Below are 26,314 nucleotides of genomic sequence, written 5' to 3'. Positions count from 1 at the left end.
AAGTTTTGGCAAGACTCACGAGTTGCAGCGCAGCCCCTGGCAGATGGCGAAATCATGTTACTGGTAAAACCCATTGCACATGCTGTCTAGTGTTCGATGCGGGTTTGGTGGTCGTGAGTATACTTTAACATCTGTGGAGACTTACCTGGCGTTCCTGCATACTCACCTTTCCTGATGCTCCGGAGGGTGAAGCAGAAGTCGGCTTTAGGGCTAGTGAGACACTATTACTTGGCGTACAGACTGTGGATCCCGTGGATATAGACCAAGTGGTTTCTCGACTGGCACTGAGAAAGGCACCGGGGATTGACCAAATTGACTCGGAAATTTTCTATTATCTGCTGCCTGTCATAAGACAGCTGCTTGACAGGCTGTTCTTGGGGTTCCTAAGCTGGCGTTGCTTTCCGACTTGTCGGAAGGTGGCTTTGGCGAGAGTGATCGTATAATCAGGAAAGTATCCGAGTGAGGTCAGCAGTTATCGACCCATCAGCCAGTAATCGGGAAGTTGCTTGAAAGGCTGGTTGTGGAACGGCTCTGGTAAATATCGATATGAACTCACTTGTAAATCGAAGACAGTATGGCTTCATGAAAGGGGTTGGCCGAGGATTGCATCTTAAATGCTCTTGCCAAGGTGGAAGGAACCGACTGTAAATACGTTTTGCCAATTTTTACTGATAGAGGCAGCCGTGTTGGAGTTTTGTCCTCTATGAGTTGGAACGCCGCAATGTTCCCGTAACCCTGCAGGCCGTAGTACGTGACTACTTGTCTGATCGCACGGCTCTGTTTAAGGATGCGCACCTAGTTGTGGAAAAGTTCGTCACCAGGGGAAGTCCGCAGGGCTCCGTTCTTGGTCCTTTGCTGTGGAATGTGTTATACGTCGGATTTTTGGGACTGACATTCCTGGAAGGAATCACGGCTCAGAGTTTCACCGATGACTGTCTCCTGTTAGATCGTGGTAACTAACGACTGCAGCTAGAAGACCGAGCGCAGGCGGCTTTGCCAATCACAAAGGCTGGATGGACATTCAAAATTTAAAGATTTCTGTGCCCAAGACGAAGTTTATGGTTCTCAAGGGTACAGAAAAATTATCATACAGTCGTAACCCTCGTTCCGTTCCACTTGTGCCGTCGGGTGCTGCTACTTAGCGAGGGCTAGAGGCCCCACGGCAAGCTTGGTCAGGCGATCTGAACACGCGATATTCTACGTCATAATCCCGCAGGGAGTGGTCATTATGAGGTAGCGACTTTCATTCGGCGCTCGAATCCTACAAAGAGCAGCGTGTTGCACATTCAGTCCGGATGGATATGTTCGGATGAACGCTTAGTTTATTAGTATAAATTATATATTATTTAGTTTAAATTTATATGTAAAGTTATGTATTAAATGTTCAGTTATACATTATCGAAATGTCAAGGCGACAACAAATTAAATAACTATTCAACAAGCAACAAGGCGTTGTTTCAATTCATCACCTGTGAAAATACAGTCCAACCTCGCTCTAAAATCTACTACAGCGTGTTAACGGTCTTCAGGCGAGATCGTTCATAACACCCGTGTTAAGTATAAAGCCTGTGTAATCAGCCGAGTTCGAGTTCATATGTACCTAGGTGTTTTGTTTGATGAAAAGTTGCTGTTTAGCAACCACATTAGGCAAGTAACGGCGGACACCATTTCTGTGATACACAAGTTTAGGAGGATTGCTCGAAAGGATTACAGGCGGCCGGGCCGTCATTTGTACATGGTGTACCGAGGTGTCTTCGAAAGTACGACCTCTTATGCGACATCCGTTTGGGAGCATAGGTTGGAAAGAAATCCAGCACTTACTCAAACTTTAAGGAGTGCCCAGCACAGAACCTTAATTGTATGCACTGGTGTTTTTAAAACAACCTCCTACGAGGCTATCACTGTATTGGGAACGGCTCTTCCACGCGATTTAGTGGTGAAAGTTCGGGTGGCACTGTGGAAATTGCGAAGAGGCAGGGTGGCCAAGGTATATGGGATGCGGTTTTGAGCCGGGCCTCTACCAGAGCGGAACGGTGATCTCAATGCACTAGTTCTAAATTTCGAACTCCACCTCCCGCCTGCGCAGTAGGCTTTACAACCTAGCATGGCATTCCACAACTAAGGGAAGGTCCAAGGATTTATACAGAATTTTGGGGTATGGTATGCCTCTCCTTCGTTTTTAAGGGCAATGGGAGCCCGAGTCCTCTCCAACCATGAAAATTTAAACCAATATTTGTTTCAGTTCTGCCTGGCAGCTTATGAGCTGTGCGTCTGCGGGGAGGTCCAGTCGAATGAACACATGATGTTCAACTGCCCAGCTATTGGGAGGGCCAGAACTCAGGCCACCCTGGAACTTAGAGGTCAACGGGAAAACTGGCCACTCACAAGCGGCAAGTCAATGTGGCAAGACCCATATTGTCGGACCGTGTTGGAGTTCCTTGATGCGGTTGCTTCGTTCAACCGACATCAGTAGTTTACCTAAGGGAAAAGACTCCCACCGTGCTGCTGTAGAAAGCTAACCGAAAGATATGGCTGGCTATCAGCCAGATTAAGGCTCCAAGCGCTTTAATGGTGAACAGGTATTTGCTGGCATTCAGCGGCCTAGGTGTGGCAGCGAATTGCTGTGTTTGACAGGATAAAATTTAATTATTGTTAAGATAAAATTAGTCATATATGTTTTCGTAGTTGACGGGGTGCACCTACCCATTTTAGTGATATATGACAAGTGGGTGGAGGAACACGCAAGCGAGTGGTGTATGGTACCACGCTTTTTCAGCTCACGCTTTTATGTATCTCTAGGAGTTAGGACACTGGTTGCTAAACTGTTTCGAGGCTCAGTAGCGATTTGTGGCACAAACATTTGGTCTTTTGCTTTAGGGTGACCGAATAGGGTGGTGACAGGAGAAATGCCAAGCAAACCAATTTACTTCACTTCTAAAATCCTTAATTAAATTAAATACATCTTTAAATGTAATGTTTTCTTCATCCACATTTTGCAACATAATACTTAACATTTTTTCTTTGAGCATTTTTAACACCTCCAGGTATTATTTCCCTCTTTTAAAGACTCAAAACCCTCCTTGCTTATATTAACGCATGAGGCATAATATATTGAAGAACAATCACTGCAAGCAATTTGAGGTAGCTAGCTAGCTTCTAAGAGATTTATCACATACACTGCAAGACATATTTTCAAATATAACATTTCTATTTATAATCACTTAAGTAAATATTAAACTTTAAACTCAAATAATAGCACAAGCTTATCTCTCCACAACACAACCGAACTGTTCGACTGTTCATGACTAACTGACAACCCTTGACAAGTCTATTTTTGGATCATCTGTTATGAGAAGACTAATCTGCTGACTACATCCCTAGTGTTTTTAACAAGGAGAGAAAGAAATATTTTCTTTTTTTTGATGTGGAAAGGGGTAATGACCTACCTTTAGTCATTCGATGCCCCCCCCCCCTAAAAAAAGAAAACTTATATGTAGTAATTATACTTGGGGACTCACAAAAATAAACATAATGTGATTACCAGAATCTAAACATTGTATTAAAAATGAATGACTATAAGAAAAATTTTATTAGAAAAAATAAAAACAGATCGATACACAAAACTAATTTCTAACAATCATTAAATAATAATAAAAAATATCAAAAGTTTTGCTTCTAAACAGGTTAATGTATAAAATAACTTACACTAGAATTTATAAACATACTAACAACAAAATAGAGTAATATTAGAAGAAAACCTTCATTATGTAAAATAATGTTATTATTTTTATAAAATATCACAGACATAATATACAAAACATGAACATATATAAAATTCAAATTTAAAAAAATTAAATGGCAATTAATTGTTGTAACCACTATAAATTCTGACCTAATTTAAATTAAACTGGGTTATTTAAATTCATGAATTTATTTGAAATTTATTTTATTTTAAACTATTTTGTTATAGAGATTTTTTATACGTCAATATATATTTGTTAAAAAATAAAAGTTTAATTATTAGCAGCATGAGTCATTTGTCATTCAATTCTTTCTTAAAATAGAATTTTAAGAAACATGATATCATGCTGGCAAAATGTACTAACGTTTTCTATACAAAGAGCGTTACATATACAGACTTTGACAATTTGAAGAAAGAGTGGTGGAGTTAGCACTGTAACACCATCAAGAAGCATCAAAGTTTTGTGCGGATCTCATTGTAGTAAGTTGTGTTAGTGAATATAAAAAGAAAAACTGATCATGAAATGATGAACAATAAGGAACACAGGTATGAGAACTTTAAATTAAAGGCCACTCCATAAGGAGAAACATTCTTCGATCAATTAGAAGATTTTTTACTCGTCGATTTAAAAAAAAAGAAAAGAGTACATAACATAAATAATATTATTATTAAAATTATAATATTAAAATGGCAAAATCATGTGTAAACTTATAAATAAATTAATCTTGGATTGGCCAATTCGTTAATATTATATATATTAGTAAGATATTTATATTAATCTTTGCTGTGTACAAGTAGTTATGCAATAGCGGTTCTACGTACGAACCTAAGTAGACAAGTTTTGGGACTGTAGTCAAATATGTTTATTACCACTTCCTTTGTTATTATATGTAATATGCATCATTCATCGCAATTAGTAATTTTTATTTTATGTAATGAGTTTTTATAATTTATTAGTCATTTTTGTGAAAACAACATATGCAGCAGAGTCCTACTACATTATTTCACAATCCAGACATAGTAAGTACTTTTTTGTAAAATTTAAATTTTTAAATTTTTTGTTATTAAATTTGATGTTTTTTTTTTTAAAAAGTTTATATTATGGTATCAGATAATGTACCCGAAGCTTACATGGTACACAGATATCTATAGGCAAAAGCAATAGGTCAGTTAAAGAATTTTAAAACACACAAGCTATAAAAAAAATCTAATGATGCAGAACATTTAATCACAAATAAACATAAAATAAAAAGTTAGGAAAATAATCTAACAATTATGGAAATATATAATAATTTAAAAAAATTTAGATAAATATCATGTTTAAAATTTAAAACAAAAATGATATGATGAATAACTGAAATATGTACAAAAGGTCTTTCTAAAACGGCAAGTTGGTAGGAATGATGTTGAAATTAAAAATCATAGCACTATGCTTCTCAGGTAGATGTAACATTTTTACTGATAGTTGAATAGAATTCAACTAATCATTCGACAGCCTTAAATGCCTGCTATTTTTTCAACATGAAAAAAAATGTAAACAAATTAAAACTGTTCGAAAGTTGATTGGTCACCCATTATTTTAGTTTATTAAATAATCGTTAAGATGTTTTGTCCTTTATTTCCATACCTTGTTTTCTTTTTTTTAGTCCAATTTATTGTCGTTTTTTTAGTTCAATTTATTTATTTTTTTATATTTAAAAAAATTTTTTGGCACTCATATTTTTTAATTTTTATAACTGTTTTTATTATTTAATGCTTTTTAGTGATCATAGAGAAAAATTCTCGATTCGAAAATTTATAACATATTTAATGTACTGGACCAAACTGTATTTAAACATTTCAATTTATTTATTTATTTAGCTGATATATACCACATCAGATGTGGTAGAATGGAAGATCTGATTATTGTAAATCTGATCTGAAATCTAAACTTACACATTTCTGAAACAATTGAATTCCTCAAGAGACTTTTTATCCTGTGGATCATGCAGTAATTTTCAGGGATCCAAACAACTAATGGCTTAACTCTCCAATTGTGTCACACGAATCAGTGCTATGTAGGACTGGCCCTTGGCAAAGATGTGAGTGCTCAAATATACTACAGGTATATCTAGGGTGCTCCCTTGTAGTTTATATATTGTCACTGCCCAGCACATACCGTTCCACTTTTCCCCGTCCCTGTAAAGTATCAAATTCAACAGTAGTGGGCCCAAGCATCAATCCGATGCTGACAGTATTACCTCTAATTGTACTGTCATAAAAAACTCTACAAACACCGTTTGTGGGAACTTGCTGGGCTTAAGCTGGTCTTGGCGTAGTGCAGGTCACTCGATTTTTCTAACACCTGTTGCTCTGTTAAGCAGATCGTGATTTACATTTTATGTTCTTTTGTAACATCACTCTCAATCCCAAAACAATGTTTAAAACTGTGGAAATTCCTCCAGTTTTGTTCGAATCCATAAATATGAAGTCTTGCTTCGGTTTTTGTCCATATTCTTTGCTCCCACGAACACATTCACAGCAACGATAAAGTGGACTTTGGATGATTTAGCCAACACAGCAGTCACTGTCTAATTATAAATGTCTACCTGCTTTGTGGTTGGAAATTCGCACACATCTGCCATCCGCAAACTGATCTACCAAGGAAACTCTGTGACGATCTAAAATTTCTAGCTGATGCATTGTTAGCTGGCCAACTCACAAATTATTCAATATATCTACAAAAGTGGTGTTGTTAGCCAAAGAAGTTAAATTGTTGGGCACAGAAGTTAAATACTGCCCAAGGTTTAGTTCACCAAAATGAGCTGTGGCTGCTTGAAGTAGTAGGCACCACCAACAGCTTTGGATAAAGGTGGCAGCTGCATCAGATCACCAAACAAAATAAACTGAAAATTCAATGATTATTTGCAGAGATATGAGCACCCCATTGCAGCTCTCAAAACAGCATCCAAGGCCCCCCCCCCCCCCAATTAATTACCAGTTGATTGTGATGATTGGTCTAGCCTCGCACGAGGTGCTTGTATCATCTCACCACTCTTTCTAGCACATAGTTCCCACAGGAAGCCCATTATTATTAAACAGCAATTTTTTAAATTTATTTAGCATTATTTTATTTTATTTAACGTAAATTTAATTCTATTATTTTTGTAATACTTATTCGATTGATTTGAATCGTTCAGTTCAAGCCCAGCTCACATAGTGATAGAGGCTCACAGTTCACAGTTCATTGATTCAATTCATTAAAGTTTGTGCTTCACAATATATATATATATATATATATATAGAGAGAGAGAGAGAGAGAGTTGTGTAGATTTGTCTATTAATATTTATATTTATCTAGCCTACGATACCCCCATTGACCTAAGGATTCTAGTGCGAGGTCATACATCTAAATCGGTTGGTACGATGGAACATACATACATACATCCTAAATACATTACACTCTTTTTTGGTCAGTCATGTAAAAAGATAACCATAAAATTTTAACACCATATTTATGTGTTTGTTGGGGGGGTCAAACAAAACATGTTAAAAGGAGAACCTTTTAAAATTAGTTAAAATTTCAAATGGGTTTTATTGTACATTTCATGACATAACAGTAATTTTCATCAATCATATGAGAAAAAGATTTGTTTCACTGTTTTCATTTGTTTCAAACTATCTTGTAGTATTTAATTGATTGCTGCATTATTTTAAAGTAAAAATATATAAATAATGATGTTAAAATAAGTTTTTTATAAAAATAAGTTTATTTATTCAATTCTTTTGTAATAATATATGAACTAAAGTCTGACAATTAGATTCAAAAGTAAAGAAAAATCACTGTCAAATGCTGGCCTCAAATTTAACTGCAAATAACTTTGTTTGTAGTGTTTTCCAAATGTTATTAATAAAGTTTCAGAATATATTGTTCATCTATAACTGCTAATACAGATCTGGGCACTAAAAACAAAAAGGACACGTATTAAAATAGTACAAACTAAAACAAAATAAAATTAACAAATTATAACAATATGTAAAATTATCCACCATGAGAACGACAGTAACTATCCGTGCAAACAGTATAATCAGACATTTGCTAGAATAAACCATAAATCATACATCCCCTTGTAAAAAACAGGACCATGATTGTATGTTAAATTCCAATTTGTAATATCATCAGTACATTTAATATTATTAAATAATAATAAGTGGTTAAACTCATTTTAGAGTGTTTGTAGAGTACGAAAAGGCATTTAAAGCAACTGATACTATAAACATTAAATCCCTTAAAAACAGGTATTATACTAATGTTAGCTACAAGAAAACTTTAAATGACAAAAAAAAAATGAGCTAGCTTGTATACAAATAATTTTCATGTAAAAGTTTAAGTTATCCTACCCTACTAAAGGGCATTTGTATGTGTGTCTGTCTGTGTGTACGTTCCTCTTAGCTGAGAACATACTTACATGATCGAACATACTGCCCATAAAAAATCATATGATTTCTTTTTTTCTTAGATGTTTATAAACAATAAATAACAACAGTAATAATAATTATAAAATAAATTTTACTATTGTAATTCATTCATTCATTCAATATCATAGCAGATCTTAAAACACAATTATTTTCTATAAAAATAAATCAGTACTGAAAATAATATAGATTATCAATTTAGAATCCATTGATAATTTGTTGGAGGTTATTTTTGTATTATGATAATTTGTTTCATTAACTGAATATAATACATAAATAAAAAATTAATTTAATCTATATTTAAGCTTCCAGCTCTTGTAGTGAGTGAATTTTCATATGGATATTGATGAAAATGCAATGTGTGCAATTTTTTAAAGATATTGTTAGAGGTGTGCTTGAAGTGACTCTTTTGCAAATGGAAGATATCAATCAGTTAAACAGTTTCAGGATGCTTAATTGAACGATGACAAACCCTTTTTTCGCTTTTCCTTGATCAATTTTCATCACAAAAAAAAATATTTTTACACAAGAGGTAATCAATTTTGGACACTTAATAATAGCATTCCGAGATGCTGCCTGCCAGGGCAACCCACCCTGCAGCTAGTATTTTAAAATAAAAATCAGTAAACTTACTTTACATAATTTTCTTAATTTGAGTGCAAGAGGCAACTCTTTCTCAAACATTTTTTGTCTGTGCTCATGACTGGGATGAGATGATAAAAATTCAAATTTGTTACTTAGTGGATCGGACCTGTCAGACATATTTTTCCAAAAGACAACAGCTTGTCGTACATCAAAACAACTCTGTAAGAAAATCAACTATAAAGTAACAAAAAAAAATTTACATACATAAATAAAAAAAATACATACTTATAAACTGAGATGATTATGCACACTAATAAACTATTAAAATGAAATTATTTCATTTCAGATTTGTCAAAAATTCTACTGATGTGAAAACTCGCAGGGAAGCACAATGTTCTGAAGGGGGGACTGGCAGCTCGTTCTGTCCATGGACTCAATAATTCTTTTGGCTTGTTATGGATGGATATTTATAGGTCACTAATTCAGAAATGAAATGTTATATTATTTAATCTTTCATATTAAATGAACAAACACAGTTCCAAATTGCATCGGTTGGTAGATGATCCCACTGACTATTTAAATGATTAGTGTTGACAGAATATTCAAGCTGTAAAATTTTAATTATGAGATTTTCCCTTTCTGATAGTAATATCTTTTTCTTCTAGGTTGATTTTCTGTTTATAAAGATGAAAATCAAGTAGACATCAGGCATATACACTTCACATACTGCTGATGCTCCACCAATAAAAATTTAGTGGACTGTTTAAAATTCTAATGTATTTTTTAATGAAATGTGAATTTTGACTGAAATCTAAAATATGACAGTTTGTAATTTATTTATACATGCAATATTTTTAATTCGATGATGGAATCTAAATCTAGTAACAGTCTATATTTACTAACCAGAAATGATAGTTATCCGATGTAACACTTTTTTAATAAATTATTAAAATCAATTTATTTTAAGATACATTCACATGAGCCTCCATAATATTCTTAATACTGCTATTTTGTTTTTATAACACTATTCAAATTTTCCTAGATTTTTCCAATAACCAAATGTCTTTGAAACAAATCTATAATGTTCCAGAAACAATATAACAGTTTGTGTAATTAGGATACGTATCAGATATTTATTGGCATTATGTTTTTATCTACTTTAGGTTGCTTCTTTTATCTTAGATAAACGTTTAAGTAACTTCCTTTGGTTGGGAGGAAAATAAAGCATAAATCCTCTACTCTAAGATGTTTATTAATACTTCAAGGGCCCTAAAACCTTTTTTTTTAAATAGATTATATGGCTTTCTTTTATGTTGTAAGAAAAAATAATTAAGTAGGTAGAACTGTAACTGTTTAGTTGACTTATTTAGCGTATTATTTTGTTAACAATAATGCATATTATTGACTAAATACTAACAACATTAGTCGATTAGTTTGACTGCTTATGTAGAATTATAGTATTGTTAATTCTGTTCTTTCAAATATGTATTTTAGATTTTCTATGATATTTCTGTAATTGAGAAAAAATATTTGTAAGATCGTTATTTTCTTGTTGTATCTAATTATTTATGCAACTATGAAAAGAAGGTATCAAACTGAACATTTTTGAAAATAATTGTATCATTAGTTAGCTGAATTCTTTAAAATCCTGTATTTAATGCAACACATGAAAAATGTATGAAACAAAAAAAACTACTACTAGTAATTTGTAAATTAAAAAAAGACTGTTCTTCCCTTTAATCAGGATGCCATTTTAGAAATTATTTACACACACCTTTGGAATTATTGCATGTTATGTATTAATAATACATGTTCATTAAAAACATGTTTCCTGCATAACAGAAAACATATTCATTTCAATGCAAGAATTTGTTTCTCATGATTATTCCTCCAGCACATGACGATTAAAAAATTCATTTACAACCACAGTATTAACAAATAAAGTCAGGTCAAATTAAAGTTTAATTCTAAATAAGGATTGTAAACTAAATATTTGACTTGTAACTCATTTTGTCCAAACAGCTGTTATAAAGTATCACCGCCATCTTTGTCAATTATTTTAATCACAATTGAAAGTCTATAAAGAAACATTCATATTTAAACAGGACTGAATGATAAATGTTATTCTGTGAATTACTTTTGAAAGACATATAGCTAAAGCAAAAACAATTTGCTGGAACCGTATAACAAAAATAAAAATTTTATGTCAAACTTGCATGAACTGAGCCACCCAAAAAAAACCATTTACTGATTATTTTGTCAATCTGAATCCAATTAAAAATCGAGTTAAGCCATTTAATGAGCCCCACAATATTCAAAACTAAAAAATCAAAACCTTTCTTGTAATAAAATATTTTGAAACTAATGAAATCTAAAACAAAAGTAGCTGTCGCCTCTCAAATGTGTTATGATCTGATATACAGACAATAGTGACACCAAATGTTGAAAATATTACACGCTAGTAACATAGGATCTGATTTTATTATTACACAATTTGACACGGTTCTGTCTACCGGGAAATTTGACTTTATTGCACGTCATAATAAAACCAAAATTTACTGTCTGTCTGTCACTTTGGTCCATTTTCTATTGTTTGTGTATATAAATAATAGAACATTTTTTACCGGTTTGACACAAGGAAGGGATATAAGGTTAGCTTGCTTTTGCATCACGATGTTGTAAAATATAAACAACAGAAAAATCTTTATCGGTTTGCAACTGTTCCAGGGTATGATACGAGATTAAATTGCACCATCCAGATTAACTACAATAGTTGATAAGCTCCTAAAAATAAATGTAGTATGTAAAACAAATTATTACAATAACATACACGCAAACATCCGTGCAAGCATATGAACACATATACATGTAATTCTAGATTTTAATAATATATGATTAATTTATTAAATACATATATTACAAATGACAACAAAAAGTACAAATAATACTACAACAGGAAACTAAAACTAAATGAAAACATCAGATTATTGATATATATACCTTTGCAGCCAACTTAAGACCAAACTCATCTGCTTCAGTTTCCAAAGTTCGACTATATGGTAACTCAATCTGTACATTAATAAAATATGAAGTCATTATCTGGTACAACAAGGCAACCATACCAGGAAATACAGACCAAAGTATCACAAGTGGAACCATTAGAAACATCTCTGTAATATGGACATTGCTCAGCTTCTCACCCTGGAAAGAATAAACTCCCAATTAAAAAATTCTTATCTTCCTGAATTAAATTGGCACTGACTGCTTTGGCCAGAGACATTCTTACGCACCGTCCTGCTCTTCTGGTGGGAGACTTCAACTCCTGGTCTACAGGTTGGGGCTCTGCCAGGACAGACAGGGGAAAGATCCTTGCAGATGCAGCTGCTACTTAGGATTTGGTTTGTGTGGGAGTAAACGTGGGTGGTATTTATAACCTCAGCAGGGGCACAACTGGATCTGTGATCGATCTTACGTTTATAAGCTCTAAGCTGGCTCTGTGAGTAGAGAGTATGGGAAGGCCTGTATGGAAGTGACCACCAGCCTATTGTCACTGAGATCTTGGAGGAGGGAAACGGCAGGAATGGCCTTCCCATATTTGTTGGGTAGAGTACTTGGGACTAGACCCGGCTGCCTTCGTAGATGTGCTTGACTTAAGTGAAGTCTGTGCCCCTGGCTCAGCAGAAGAGAAGGTCACCCGACTAGTGGCCTCATTAAAGATGGCCTGCGGCAGACTTCCTACGAGACATATTAGAAAGTGGCCTCATTAAAGATGGCCTGCGGCAGACTCCCTACGAGACATATTAGAAAGGGACGACCTCCCATCTATTGGTGGTCGTCAGAGATTGCCGACAAGAGACAGGTGTGTCTAGTGGCCAGAAGGAAAATGACTAGTACTCATTTCCCTATCCTGAGGGATATATGTATGCCCCAATACAAGAAGGAACTTGCATTATGCATTTGAGAGGCGAAATGGAAAGCATGAAATGAGCTAATTGTGGAGGTAGAGGCAGACCCTTGGGGCAGGCCATACACTATATTGGTGAAAAGGAGGATGAGGTCCCCGCCAAGCAGGATGCTCAAGAAGTACATGCATAATCAATGGCCTTTTTCCGGACATACAAGAGGTAATAACTGACGGCAGGGATGATGGAGAGATTCCACTCACCTTTTACACAAGAGAAGTTATTGGATGCAACATTACACATGACCCTGAGGAAGGCGCCGGGCTCAGACCGGTTGCTGAATTTGGTTATAAGGATGGTGGTCCCGGACGCTCCAAATGTATTTCTTAAGGTGTAAAATGCTTGTCTTGCAGAGGGGGTATTCTCCCACAGGTGGAGATACCAGCAGCTGGTGTTAGTCCTCAAATCGAGAAGGGGCCAGCGTTACCCTTCTCATACAAGCCGCTGGTCATGATAGATGCCCTATTGATATTCTGTGTTGGAGCATATGCTCCAACACAGAATATCCATATCCACAGAATATCCAAGGTGGTACAGAGGGTGGATGGACACTTTGCCAGCCAATACGGCTTCCGAAAGGGGAGGTCCGCCATAGATGTGGTGGGCGCTGTGTGCCAGGTTGTGGAGAGAGCTGCAAGGAGCCGAAGGGCAATGTGCGTGCTCATCACCCTTGACGTGAGAAATGCATTCAAGTACTTTTCTCACATCACAATAATGGGGTCGCTAGTGGAGTGTGGAATTCCACTGTATCTCCGACAGATGATAGTCATATCTAACTGGGCATAGGCTTGTTTGCTGCCTGGAAGATGGAACAACAATTGAGCGTAATTTATACAGAGGAGTACTGCAGGGGGTTGGTCCTTGGATCGACTCTCTGAGTGTTATCTTATGACAGGGTCTTCCACGTCCCCCTTCTGCTGGGGATGACCCTGGTGGGTTACGCAGATAACCTCGCTTTGGCGGTGGAGGTTGATACAGTTCGTGAGGCTACCGTAAGATATGCAATGCTTTTCAAGCCATCAAAAAGTGGATGGAGTGGGTGGGCCTCACGCTTGCCCCTGATAAAACAGAGATGTTGACAATATCTTTCACCAAGAGACGCCAAAGCTGAGACTCTCCTTGGAGGGAAGACGGATTGAAGCCAAATCTGCAATTAAATACCTCAAGGTCTGGGTCAACATGAGGCTCCGGTTTGGAACACAGGCCATCGAGATGGCTGCCAAAACTGCCAAAAGACAAGGTTGAATGCTGGTCTCCTACCCAACTGTGGAGAAGATTGCTGGTGGGAGTTGCATACGCCACGATGTTGTATGGGGCTGAACTGTGGGTGAGCGTCACTAAGTATGTGAAATATTTAGGATTATTCGAGGCTTCACACAAGGAGATGCTGTTTATGGATAATCTGCGCTTATCGTACAGCTTCTAAGGAGGCGGCCGAGGTCTTGGCTTGCCTTTTACCTATAGACCTGCTGATTGAGCAAAGGAAGAGACTCTAGACATTGGGACCTCTATCTCCTGCTGATAAGAGTAGAATTTCTGCTGATTTAGAAGAAGAGTTGTTAGGAATCTGGCAAAGCAGGTGGGACGAAGGAACAAAAGAGCGGTGGATGCATCACATTGTCGAAGATATTAGAAGCTGGTACAGAAGGACTCATGGCACGCTGGGTTACTCTTTAATGCAGTTCCAGGCAGGCCATGGAGGCTACAGAGCTTATTTGTACAGGTTCTGCTTGAACCACTCGGACCTTTGTCCCACATGTGCTGAGGAGGAGACCCCCTCTACATGTTTATTTTAGTTGTACATGATTTGAGAATGAATGCCAAGAGATGCTGGAAGCCTTGGGCACAGAGGTTATGTTTAATTCAGAAGACACTCATGAGAATTATGATGACAGGACCCCTTGAATGGAAGGCTATAGAGGACTACATTAAGAAAATGAATGATAGATTGCATGCTTTGGAGGAAGCTCGACAGGGAATTCAACACTGGAGGGTGCTGGGTTGGACAGGTCCACGGCTGAGTGCTTAGAGGGCCTCCTGACTGGGTGGGGGTCGTCTTCGCGTAATGAGGTCGCAGGCATTCTGCATACCAGCATCTGATGGGAGTATACTTCCCCTGTCAGAGGTAATGCTCCATAAGTGGTTCCAGAAAGGGAAAGGGGAAAAAGAACCTAGTTAACTGGAAATAGAAGAAAATGGAGATGGACGTGATGATTATGATGAAGTTCAAAGAAAACTTGAAGTAGGCAAAGTCTGTTACTGATGACTAGTTTGCTGCACATTTAGAAGAGTTGTTAAGTGTAGGTTGAAATAATTACAGCAACATAGTAATAAGCAGTGAGCTAATGGTGGTGAGGAGCTTTTCTCAAATTTTTATTGTAATAAACTGTAACTGATAATTATGGTAAGTAAACAAACTCCACATTACACTGACTCAATTTTCTGCAATACTAGAAAGAACTGCCTTCATTGTTTCTTTAAAATTCACATTCCACATCCGATTTAATACTTTCTTCAGTAATTCTGAGCAATTACTTGATCAACTTAATATTTTTTTTATATTTTAATATACTTTAGTAGATATGCTTAGGAAATGGAAAACAATGTCAGAGAGCGGGTTTAGCCACTGGGTGACCCACACAAGGTCAAAGTCCACACCGTGTAATCACCATGTAATCACATCAATTAGCTATCAGTTATGTTAGTTACTGAGACTTGTTCAGATGCTAATCCATCCTGTAGAGAGAGGTTAGGGATGAATTACCAAGGTATAGCACTACTTAACACCATCTCATACTTACCAGACTTTGACGTTGCAAGAGGTTACCTGCCGTCCAAACCTGCTTTCTGACATTTAGATCTTGTATTTTCCTGATCCTAAGCATATCTACTATGGTATATTAAAGTATGAAAATATTTAAGTTGATCAAGTAATCGCTCAGAATTACTCTTTTTTCTTACTACTATGTAAAACATCTAGAGTGACTATCATAATTATGCTAAAAGGATTCATCTAAATTTTGTTATAATATTTGTTCAAATAAAGTAGACCAAGTTATTCCACAAACTAACATAACTGATATTCCTTTTTCTTTAATTTACAAAGTCATAATTAGCTATTGTCTTCAACAGCTTCATATAAAATTGGGTATTTCAGCAGGTGACATGTCGTCCAAAATCACCACAAATACCCATTCAGATATTTCCATTTACAGAAGTATCTCTGCATTGCATGTCAGTTTTCAGTGTAAGGATCACCATTGGATATGACTGATCACAGCTGTTTGTGAGGCTCTCTTGAACTTTAATTTTAACACACTCTGTGTTCTCTACATAAGCAACAAATATAAACACAGATACATTTGAAATTAGGAATAATTTTATAATGCATATTTCCACTTACATACTTAAACACTGTCCTTCTAGATAGCATAAGAATTTTCATATTAATAAAACTGACCAATTTGTCATGAGAGTTAACATAATGCTCGGGCATGAACAATAACTAACCAAAAAAAATTATACGATTTGGCCCAGCCCAAACGTAGGTAAGTCCCTGATTAATAGTAAGTTATATATGCCTAATTAATTTCTTACACAATCATTAACAAGGTAATCATTTTTATTACAGTAAATAGGATTAAAATTATATTATTACATTACTTTCTAAGCTTCTTTAAAACTTTTCTACCTAAAGCCCATTACATTTGAGAATACAATAAAACTTACAGAATGTCCAAGAATTGCATGAGCCATTTCATGTCCAAGAATAATGCCAAGTTGATCATCATTTTGACATTCCTTTAACATACCAGTATAAACAAAAACATGGCCATTCTAAAACAGAAAAATAGGAAAATTTTAAAATATAATTTTATTATTCTTACAATTTGAATTAGTAATTTTTATTAAATATATAAATTTTTAATTCAGTTTTTTTTACAGACTATATAAGTCCCTTAACAGTTAAGGGACTTAACTGTCCCTTAAGTAAAGTTACTTAAGGGACAGTTTAAAAATACAGCCAACTCTCAATTATCTGTGTTGTAACTTAACTACTACTATTACAATGCCTTAAAAATCACTCATATACGAGGTGTGTGAGAAAAGTAATGAGATTGGTAACTGCAAGCAATCTGGCAACGCTGTGTCTACCGGTCTGTGCTAGACCGGTTTGTTCATCCCTTCCACATGCTCAGTATGAGTTTCAACTCTGTTCAGCCAACACATTATTTTTTACAGTGTCATCAGTGAAGTTGTGTTTTTGTTGTATTTTACGAAAATGGAGCATCGGAATTTAGAGCAATGTTGTGCAATCAAATTTTCTGTTAAACTTGGGGAATCCACGAGTGTGACCTTAGAAAAGTTGAAACAGGTCTATGGGGAACATTGCTTATCAAGAGCACAAGTTTTCCGGTGACAAAAATCATTTTTGGTAGGCCAAGAACACATTGAAGATCAACCTCACTCAGGGAAACCTTCAACTTCAAAATCTGATGAAAACGTTAAGTGTGTGAGGGTTCTAGTGAGATCAAACCGTCATTTAACAATACAGATGATGAGTGAACAGTTAAATTTAAACACGTTCACCATACATCAAATTTTGACAGATAATTTGGTCATGCGAAAGGTTTGTGCGAAATTGGTGCCGAAAAACCTCACAACAGAACAGGACAATCGAAGAAACGTGTGCGTCGATCTTCTTGAGAGGATTGACAATGACCAAGAATTCTTCAATCGTGTGATCATAGGTGATGAATCCTGGATATTTTGAGTACAATCCTGAAACAAAGCGGCAAAGCGAAGAGTGGCACACTCCGTCATCTCCTCGACCAAAAAAATGTTGAATGAGCAAATCAAAGATCAAAACCATGCTGATTTGCTTTTTTGACAGTAGGGGTATAGTGCATAATGAATTTGTTCCTCCAGGACAAACTGTCAATCAAGTGTTTTACAAAGGTTTCCTTGAAAGGCTCAGGTAAACTGATTCGCATGAGACCAGACATTGCAGACAAGTGGATGCTTCATCATGATAATGGCCTGTCACACAACCATTTCCATCAGGGAACTTTTGACCTCAAAATGCATTCCTATGGTTCCTCAACCTCCCTATTCACCTGATTTAAGTCCTTGTGACTTTTACCTTTTCTCAAAATTAAAACATGTCTTAAAAGGATGTCATTTTGGAACTCTGGAGAACATTCAAAAGACTGTGACCAACCAGTTAAAAGCCCTACCAGTTGAAGTCTTCCAGCACTGCTACCAGGAGTGGGAACAACGACTCCGCCCGTGTATAGCTGCCCAAGGGAACTACTTTGAAGGGGATAATATTGTTGTTTAAAAAAAATAAAAACTTGGTAAGTAAAAATTCAGTCTCATTACTTTTCTCACACACCTTGTACACAATAAAAATTATAAACCATTATTGTCTATAAAATTATTTTTAATAACAAATACTTTTTTTTTCTTTGGAGCTTTTTTTTTTTAATGAGTGAATATTTACTCTCGCATATATAAATATTCTCGTATATATATATATATATATATATATATATATACATTTAAAATTAAAGAAAAAAATGTTTATGCAATGCTAATCTCATAGTTATTCTCGACTGTGTTCTGACCTCACCTTTCTACTAGTCATGATGAGTTGGGAATAACCCTGGGCCTGGCCTATTCGTAACTCTGCAGGAACTATTATTAAGTCAGCTACATTTATTAATCTATGAATACTGCGATTTTTTATTTGTGCTCCTATTATATACTTTTTTATTACTATATTGTTTGTGTATATAATTTAATACAAAACTTACATTAAAATTTAAAAAAAAAATCATAATTTCTGTCTATATAGAATGATATGATTAATCTATTAACATATAAACTAATTCTACTTACACAGGGTGGCACAAAGAAACAGGAAATTTTGAAAGTAATAGTGGCAGCCGTGAAGAGCTGATAGAAAGGTGGGAGTGGGATCCTGCTGTGCACAACTACCTGCTGTTAAGTAATCGTGGACCAATCGGTCAGTCAGTACACAACGTACATTTGCATGTTGCAAAGGCATTTTAAGAAGGTTATTAAGGCATTTTGCAAGAATAGTGCCAGTGCAAGTGCTACTCAATGGGAATTCCATCATTACAATTTAGGACATCATGGTCGTGTTCCATCTCACCATGCCATCAAGAAATGGGTTTAGAATTTCAAGACGGGTTTAGTTCTAAAAAAAGAAACCACCCGAGGTCAATGAACTCAACAATCCCCAAAAAACATTAAAGCAGTTCAGGCCTCAACTGGAAGGAGCCCACAACGATCGGCAAGGAAACGCACAGCAACACTGAACCTAAACCAAACAACTGTCCGCCGAATACTCCACAGCGATTTGATGTTTCACTCTTACAAAATTCAAGTTGTATAGGAACTGAAACCATTAGACACATGATGCAACAACAATTTTGATAAAATGATGAAAAGATTAATGATGGCCCCGATTTTGTTAACCTTTTCATGCCGGATGAGGCTCATTACCATATCAGTTGGTATGTAAACAAGCAGAACTGCAGATACTGGGCAGCTGAAAACCCTAGTCGATTGCATGAATGACCATTACACAGCCAAAAGTTTATGGTTTGGTGCGCCGTATCAACGTAAAGTGTGATCAGGCCTTACTTCTTTGAGGATTAGAGAGGGAATATAATGACCGCAATGTCTGAATGATATGTTGATATGCTCAAAACATTTGAAGCAGAACAACTTAAAAACTCTCCTGATCTTCATAATCCTTAGTTTCAGCAAAATGGACCCACGGCCCATACTGCTAGAGCATTAATGACAGCTGTTCTACAGCTCTTTGGTAACCACATAATTTCACAGTTTAGTGACATTCATTGGCCCCCAAAATCAGATTTGTCAGTATGCAATTTTTTCATGTGGGTAAAGTAAAGTGTACACCGATCACCTGATGAAATTTGTTCAGTTGAAAATGAGGATTCAAGAAGAAATTGCTACAATTCCCATGGAAGTGTTATGCAAAATCTCAGCATTTACTTCCAGGAATGCATATGTTTGAATGGCCATCATCTTACAGAGATTGTTTTTAGAAACTAAAATTCTTTGTGTTGGGACACTTAATGGCATGTAATTTACTTATTGTTTTTAACAATAAAACTTGTAAATTCAATTTTTTTTACTTTTGTGAGAGTTAAATCAAAATTTTCCGTTTCCTTGTGCCACACTGTATTAACAAAAATATTTTCAATCATTCACTAAAAAACAGATTATACCATTAAAAGACAGCCCGTAACCTGAGAAGACAATAATGTAACGCCCAAAGAAATAAATGGCAATTGAAATAAATAAAGCAAATATTATTCTTACCGGAAAAACAAAAGCATTAACAGCATCGTTATTGAGTACAGTAACAAACCAAACTTTGTCTATAACCTGTGGAAGGTCTTTATTTCCCTCCAACAACCGATGAATCACTTCTTTAACTTGCTTATATGACGGATGATACACTGGTAGTTTGTTATTTTCATAATTATCAGCCTCCTGAAATAAATTTAAAACAGATTTAAGGAGAAAGTAGAAATGTAAATAAATACATTCCTGAGTAGCAAGAACTATGAATCTAGAATGTTGAGTTAACTAGTAGCAATTAATACCTTCAATCACTGGGAAAATCCTTCATGGAGAAATATGAAATGTTAAAAATGGCAAATGGGAATGATCCTTTAAGACAACTCAAATCTTGTTTACCTGATCTAGCACCAGTGAACTTGTTTTTAATTTCCAGTTTAAAAATTAAGTTAAAATATTGATGTTTTCAGTCTGATAACTCAATAAAGGTAAATTTTCTAGCTGAACTGCGCAGTAACTTGAAAGAAGTATTCCAGAAATGTTTCAAAGGATGGAAGAAATGTTGGAAGCAGTGTATCCAAAGTGAAAGGGTATAAAGACTAAATAGAGCTTCTAAGCTAAGCAGAACATCTTCTAATTAAAAAGTTCAGGAATTTCACAAACAAACCTCATATAGTACTATTTTACACTTACTACTATCTACATAAAACTGAGCTTTTAAAAGATTTCTAAGCTGACCAAAGATGCACTTTTAAGAGCATACTATAATGGCATTATTAAACTATATGCTTGGTTTAATAAAGCTAAGATATGCTAATTACTTTATTAATAAAAAATAGATGCAAACAAAACCTTAAACTATGTCAGAGTGTTATGAATGCTACAAAGATATAAAATAAACATGCATTAATTAACCATGATAAATATTAGAATTTAAAAGAAATAATACATAATTAAAGATAATTTTAGAAATTCTTTAAAAACAATTAATATGTGTGTGTGTGTGTGTGTGTGTGTGTGTGTGTGTGTATACATATATATATATTTTTTTAACTTTAATTCTTTAGGTTACCAACCATAAAAATAATTAAGCCAAATAAAGACTATGCTTACACAATGTCTAATCCTAGACTTTTTCATGAACAAATTCAAAGACATTTTGCTAACCAAATTGGATTGACCTTAATCAGTTTAGTCAGACTGGATAGGCCAATCCAGTTTGGTAATCTAATATATTTTTATATCAAATATATATTGGCGTCAAAGTACGACGAGGGATATTGTGTAAAAACATAGCTGACCATCTGGCATAAAATCTTGAACAGAGGATTAAAAATAATTTATATGAAACCATAAAAGATTATTTCTACGTACATATGTTTTACATTGAACCAGTCAATTCTGAGAATGTGGCTTACCTTTGAACTCATAAAACGTACAATTATATATTTTAATTTAAATGCAACACAATAAAAAATTTTCAATTTTACACAGATTACCATAGATATTTGAAGATTTGTAATTTGTAAGATCTGATCATCAGAAAATATCACAAATCTTTTCCTTTTGGTAACAGGGTGGTCTTCAACATGGTAGTAATAATATGCATATGAGATTCCAGTGAAACCGAAACACCACCCTGTAAATTGTAATAAATGATTAAAATTATTACAAAAGGAATGATTCTGAATAGTTATTAAAGCAAAACAATAAACAGAAAATGCTCATTAAAAAACACCATAAAAGCAAATAAATATATGTTGTTTTTATATTTTCTAATTTCCCTTTATTTATGGATGATTGCTTAACGATCTAATGCACATATATTTTTATCATTATTTTTTAAAACAGTTTATGAACATTTTCTAGTTATTATTTTAACATAAAAATAAATATGAAAGCAACCTGAAGACATTTTTATTTAAAATAACTATGCTATTAATATGAAAATAAATTAGTAATAATTCATTTTATATCTTTCACATAAGTTTAATAATAAACTGGGTTAAACGCACACTCACAACACAGCCATAAAAGTTACTGAAAGTATAATTAAATTACAATAGGAAAACACACCTAATACTGTACACTTCCACTCAATTAATGATTGTACAAAATGTTTTTTCTTTTCTTTTGGAAGTATTTGCCACCATTTTCGGATGCCTCTTCCGAGCATAACTGCCCCGACTTTAAGTACTGGTCGTGCAAGAGCCCAAAATAATGGTGGTAGAGCGCAGGCAGGCTTAGAAGTATGAAAGTTACAGGTACAGACATTATAGCTCAGCGGTGGAATACTTTTATTTGTTGACTGACTAAATATAAAATTTCTGTAAGTTAAATAAGTACCGTATCTTTTTAAACAGAAAAACCTGAAACCAGACGACATTAACATGCTCCTAACTTCATGCATTGTAATATCCTCAAAAATGATGATTATAATTTAATTCTGAATCTATATCAAAATGTTCTTAACAAAATAATTAAAGCGTAAATTCAGTGTTATATTATATAACAAATTAAACAAAACATTAAAAATAGTTACAAATAGAATACTATATTGCATTAAGAAAAAATAGGTACAAGTCAAATGTTGATGATTATCAAACAGTCAGAGCCATTATCATCATTAAGAAGCCTAGCCTTTCATAATGATTCATTACAAATGCTGCAAAACCTAATTTAACAGCAGCGGACATTACTCTGCGACTAAAAAATATGCATATAAACTGTAACCACACAGGTCTTCTTGGATATCCAACATTCAGCTTATTGTTATCCTTTTGTATTATAAGTTTCCAATCATCAGTCATAATACTTCCTTTTTGCATCCAGAAATTACTGAAACATAAAAGAAACACGATTACTATAAGAATTTTGGTTTTTTATATTTAACGTTGTTTATATCAGCGCTTGATTATGGGTATTTATTTAGGGCAGAAATAAACAAATTCTATCCTAAGAAAGTGATTTCTGACTGATATATTTGTATGACAACATTACAAAGGTAAGCATACATAATAAATATGAAAATTAATAAATAAAATTAAAAACATAGTATTAACTGAATAATTTCAGTAAAACTGAGGGACACCTCTTTTATGATTAATTCACCATATACAAGTTCAAAAATTATGTGTAGGAATAATGTTTAAATAAGTGAAACATGAAAAAGTCATGTCAACTGGGATTCACACCTGGGACCTTCTGATGAAAGGCTGAGATGCTATCAATCTATCAAAGAAGTAAGTGAAGCGGTACTGTGGTATGGTGTTTACTACTTATTGGTGAATTGTTTTTTCCTATATTTGAAAAAAGTTTATAGTTGACATCATAGAGAGGAATCTATAATCAAATTTGATAAATTCTACTATAGACTAATCTCCATAAATCATGATGATTTTGCAATAACACAAACTAGGATATTGTATTTAAACATGTGAGCATGGATAGCACCAATCTCAAAAATTAATATACAAGAAGCATAATTACTTTGAATGATTACATTTTATAAGAATATAATACTAAGATCAATATGAACTATAATTATTATAACTAAGTTACAATAAAGAAAAGGAAAATATGGAAAATAAAGAGCAAAAATAAAAAGAAAGATAAATTGAATAAAAGAACTAGTTATGAGATAAAAACTATTAAGCAACTGATCAATAAATTATGTTAAAGGAAAGTTGGGTAATCTGAGCAATTACTTGATCAACTTCAGCTTTGTTCATACACTAATAAACCATAGTAGATATGCTTAGGATCATAAGCATAAACCTGTTTAAATACTAATCCATTATGTGGAAAGAGGTTAGGATTAAGGTGAGAGTTAGAGTTAATGACAGACTTTTGTGGAGAGATTAGGGATAAATTACCATGGTATGGCAATACTTAATACAATTGCACAGGACACTAGGCCAAATTTATGTTTAAACAAAAATACAGACATTACAGAGAGAGACTACAGCACATATTCTGTGCTATTAGTCATGTGTTCAATGGATAATCACCTTACAAAAAAGAGCAAAGTCAGTCATCTTCAAGGACTGACTTCAAGTCCGACTCTGACAAGTATCAAAGTTAGTTAATGGTTTATCCTTCTCTCCATAAAACTAACGTCTGTCTGAAGAACTTTAACCTCTTTCTATAGAATTGATTACCATCTAAACAAATCTTGATAACTCACAAAACTGATTGCCAGTTGACTAAAGTACTGATAATGTTGCATGGACTTTGACCTTGCGTGGGTCACCAGCTGTCCAAACCTGCTTTTGATTTTAGATCTTATGTTTTCCTGATCTTAAGCATGTCTACAACAGTATATTAATGTACGAAAAGAATTGAAGGTGATCAAGTAATTGCTCACAATTATCAAAGGTAGAAATGTTAGCAGACACTGAAGCATAAATCTATGCACAATTTTATAGAAAGTATAAACAACAATCACCAACAATCATAATCATACTTCTTTGTAAAAACTTGAACATGTTTCATAAAAGCTTAAATTGTAATAATACCTATTTCAGAGAAAGAACTTTTAAATGTGCAAGTATTTATTTTATTTTCCTTCTGAAGCCAAATGATTGCAATAAGAATCCATTTGCATACTTAATTTCTATTAAAACAAGAATTACCAAATGTTTAACAGAATGAATCATTGAATGCAAACTTCATTCTTCTAAACTAACCTACAGTATAAAAAATCTTTGCAAGATTGGTAGTTTTTTGTATTGTTTTAGGAATGTACAAAATTTAGTTAAAAATAATAAAGCCAAGTACATGTAATTTGTAGATTTAGCAAAAGAATCTAAGTATAGAGGAATAAGTGTTTAAAATTTTAAGAAAATTAGTTTTTTAATACAAGTAACCAAGAGCAACTTATAATGCTGTTTTGTAAAAAACTCACTTGGCATTAATAAGAGTAGAAGAAAGGCTAACTCTGATTCAGAAAGGACTGAAAAGTCTGTTTTCATTGCTTTACAACTTGTATATAAAAGCAATTCAGTAATTATATTAAATTCTGAGAGCAGAGTACCCAAGGAGAAAAGATAAAGATGTTAAGATTAAGTGATGAGATTTTTTTCTCAGCAGAAACGAATGAGAAGTACTGAATGGCATGGCTTTATTGCTAAGGGAGAAACTTAGTTTGAGAATAAACAAAAGTAAAACAAAGGTAAAGAAATGTGAGGAAAAGAAAATACAGAAAAATTAAATGTGCAGAACACAATGCAGTGAACGTGAAAGAATTTTATAATTTAGGAAGCAAAATTACAAAGGATAGATGAAGTAATGTAGGCATATAAAGTAAAGAGAACTTTCATGAAACAAAAAAAAAAAAATGAATGCTAGTATTTGATGCTAGCAAACATGGATATAACAATTAAAAATAAATTCTTGAAAATATTTATGTGAAATGTAGTGCTTTGTTGAAGTAAAACATAAACATTAGGAAAAACAGAAAGTAATAGAATAGAATCCTTGAAAACAAAGTGTTACAGGAGGATGTTAAAAAATTAGGTGGGTTGATACAATTCTAAATGGTCTTGAGATGAATAGGAGGAGAGAAATTTTCAGAAGAATCTTGTACTGTTGAAACAGATTGGTGTGTCATGTATTAAAACAACACTTGACATAACTAATTTAGTGATAGTGGATGGTTAAAATTATAGAGACAAAGATTAGAATACATAAAACAGGTAAACAAGAATTTAATAAATACGTTAAGGTTAGAAAAGTATCACCGAACAGAAACGAATGGAGAATATCAACAAATAAGTCAACAGACTGATGATTTAAAAGAAAAAAGTGCTACATACATAAACTTATATAAACAAGCAACTACGGTAATCCAGTGGTACTAACAAAAACTCCCAATCAATGACCTCTTCTACAATCACAAGTAATATAATATTGTACTCTCATTCTAAAGAAGATAATTATAAATAAAAAGTATACATACAAATAATTTAACTACTAATAATACAGAGTAAATTAAATTACAAGCAGTACTCTATAAATATTTCGAACGTACATCATCATAACCTCCAACTTACAGCGACGAGAACAGCTGTAACGTTATAATTAAAAATTCGCTTGTTACTTGTAATTAGCATAAAATTTTCCACGTTATGAAAAATAAGTTTGTTAAATTAATTTGAATGATAAACTGAACAATTCACTGGATAAATGCTGTTAATTGATAATCCTC

General features: G+C 34.0%; 1 protein-coding gene across 4 annotated transcripts; it reads right to left on the bottom strand.

The window, feature by feature from the left end:
- Positions 1–7,472: 7,472 nt before the first annotated feature.
- LOC142323175 (metalloendopeptidase OMA1, mitochondrial-like) lies at positions 7,473–26,285 on the bottom strand. Of its 4 annotated transcripts, none has more exons than XM_075362474.1 (8): positions 26,138–26,285; positions 22,183–22,944; positions 21,606–21,745; positions 20,125–20,298; positions 16,474–16,581; positions 11,783–11,983; positions 8,831–9,001; positions 7,473–7,684 (listed from the first exon to the last, which is right to left on the bottom strand). In XM_075362474.1, exons 2-8 carry the CDS (start codon positions 22,514–22,516, stop codon positions 7,667–7,669), a joined length of 1,146 nt encoding a protein of 381 aa, XP_075218589.1. In that variant the 5' UTR covers positions 22,517–22,944; positions 26,138–26,285; the 3' UTR covers positions 7,473–7,666. The 4 variants fall into 4 exon arrangements, with proteins under 4 accessions (XP_075218589.1, XP_075218588.1, XP_075218590.1 ...); XM_075362473.1 differs by having other exon boundaries at positions 26,066–26,186; XM_075362475.1 differs by lacking the exon at positions 26,138–26,285 and adding an exon at positions 25,923–26,059.
- Positions 26,286–26,314: the final 29 nt, after the last annotated feature.

The sequence above is a fragment of the Lycorma delicatula genome, chromosome 4 (genome assembly GCF_047948215.1).
Source record: "Lycorma delicatula isolate Av1 chromosome 4, ASM4794821v1, whole genome shotgun sequence".
NCBI classification, from domain to species: Eukaryota; Metazoa; Arthropoda; class Insecta; order Hemiptera; family Fulgoridae; genus Lycorma; species Lycorma delicatula.
Note: the sequence above shows the minus strand (reverse complement) of the source record. Positions and strands in the feature narration are given on the sequence as shown.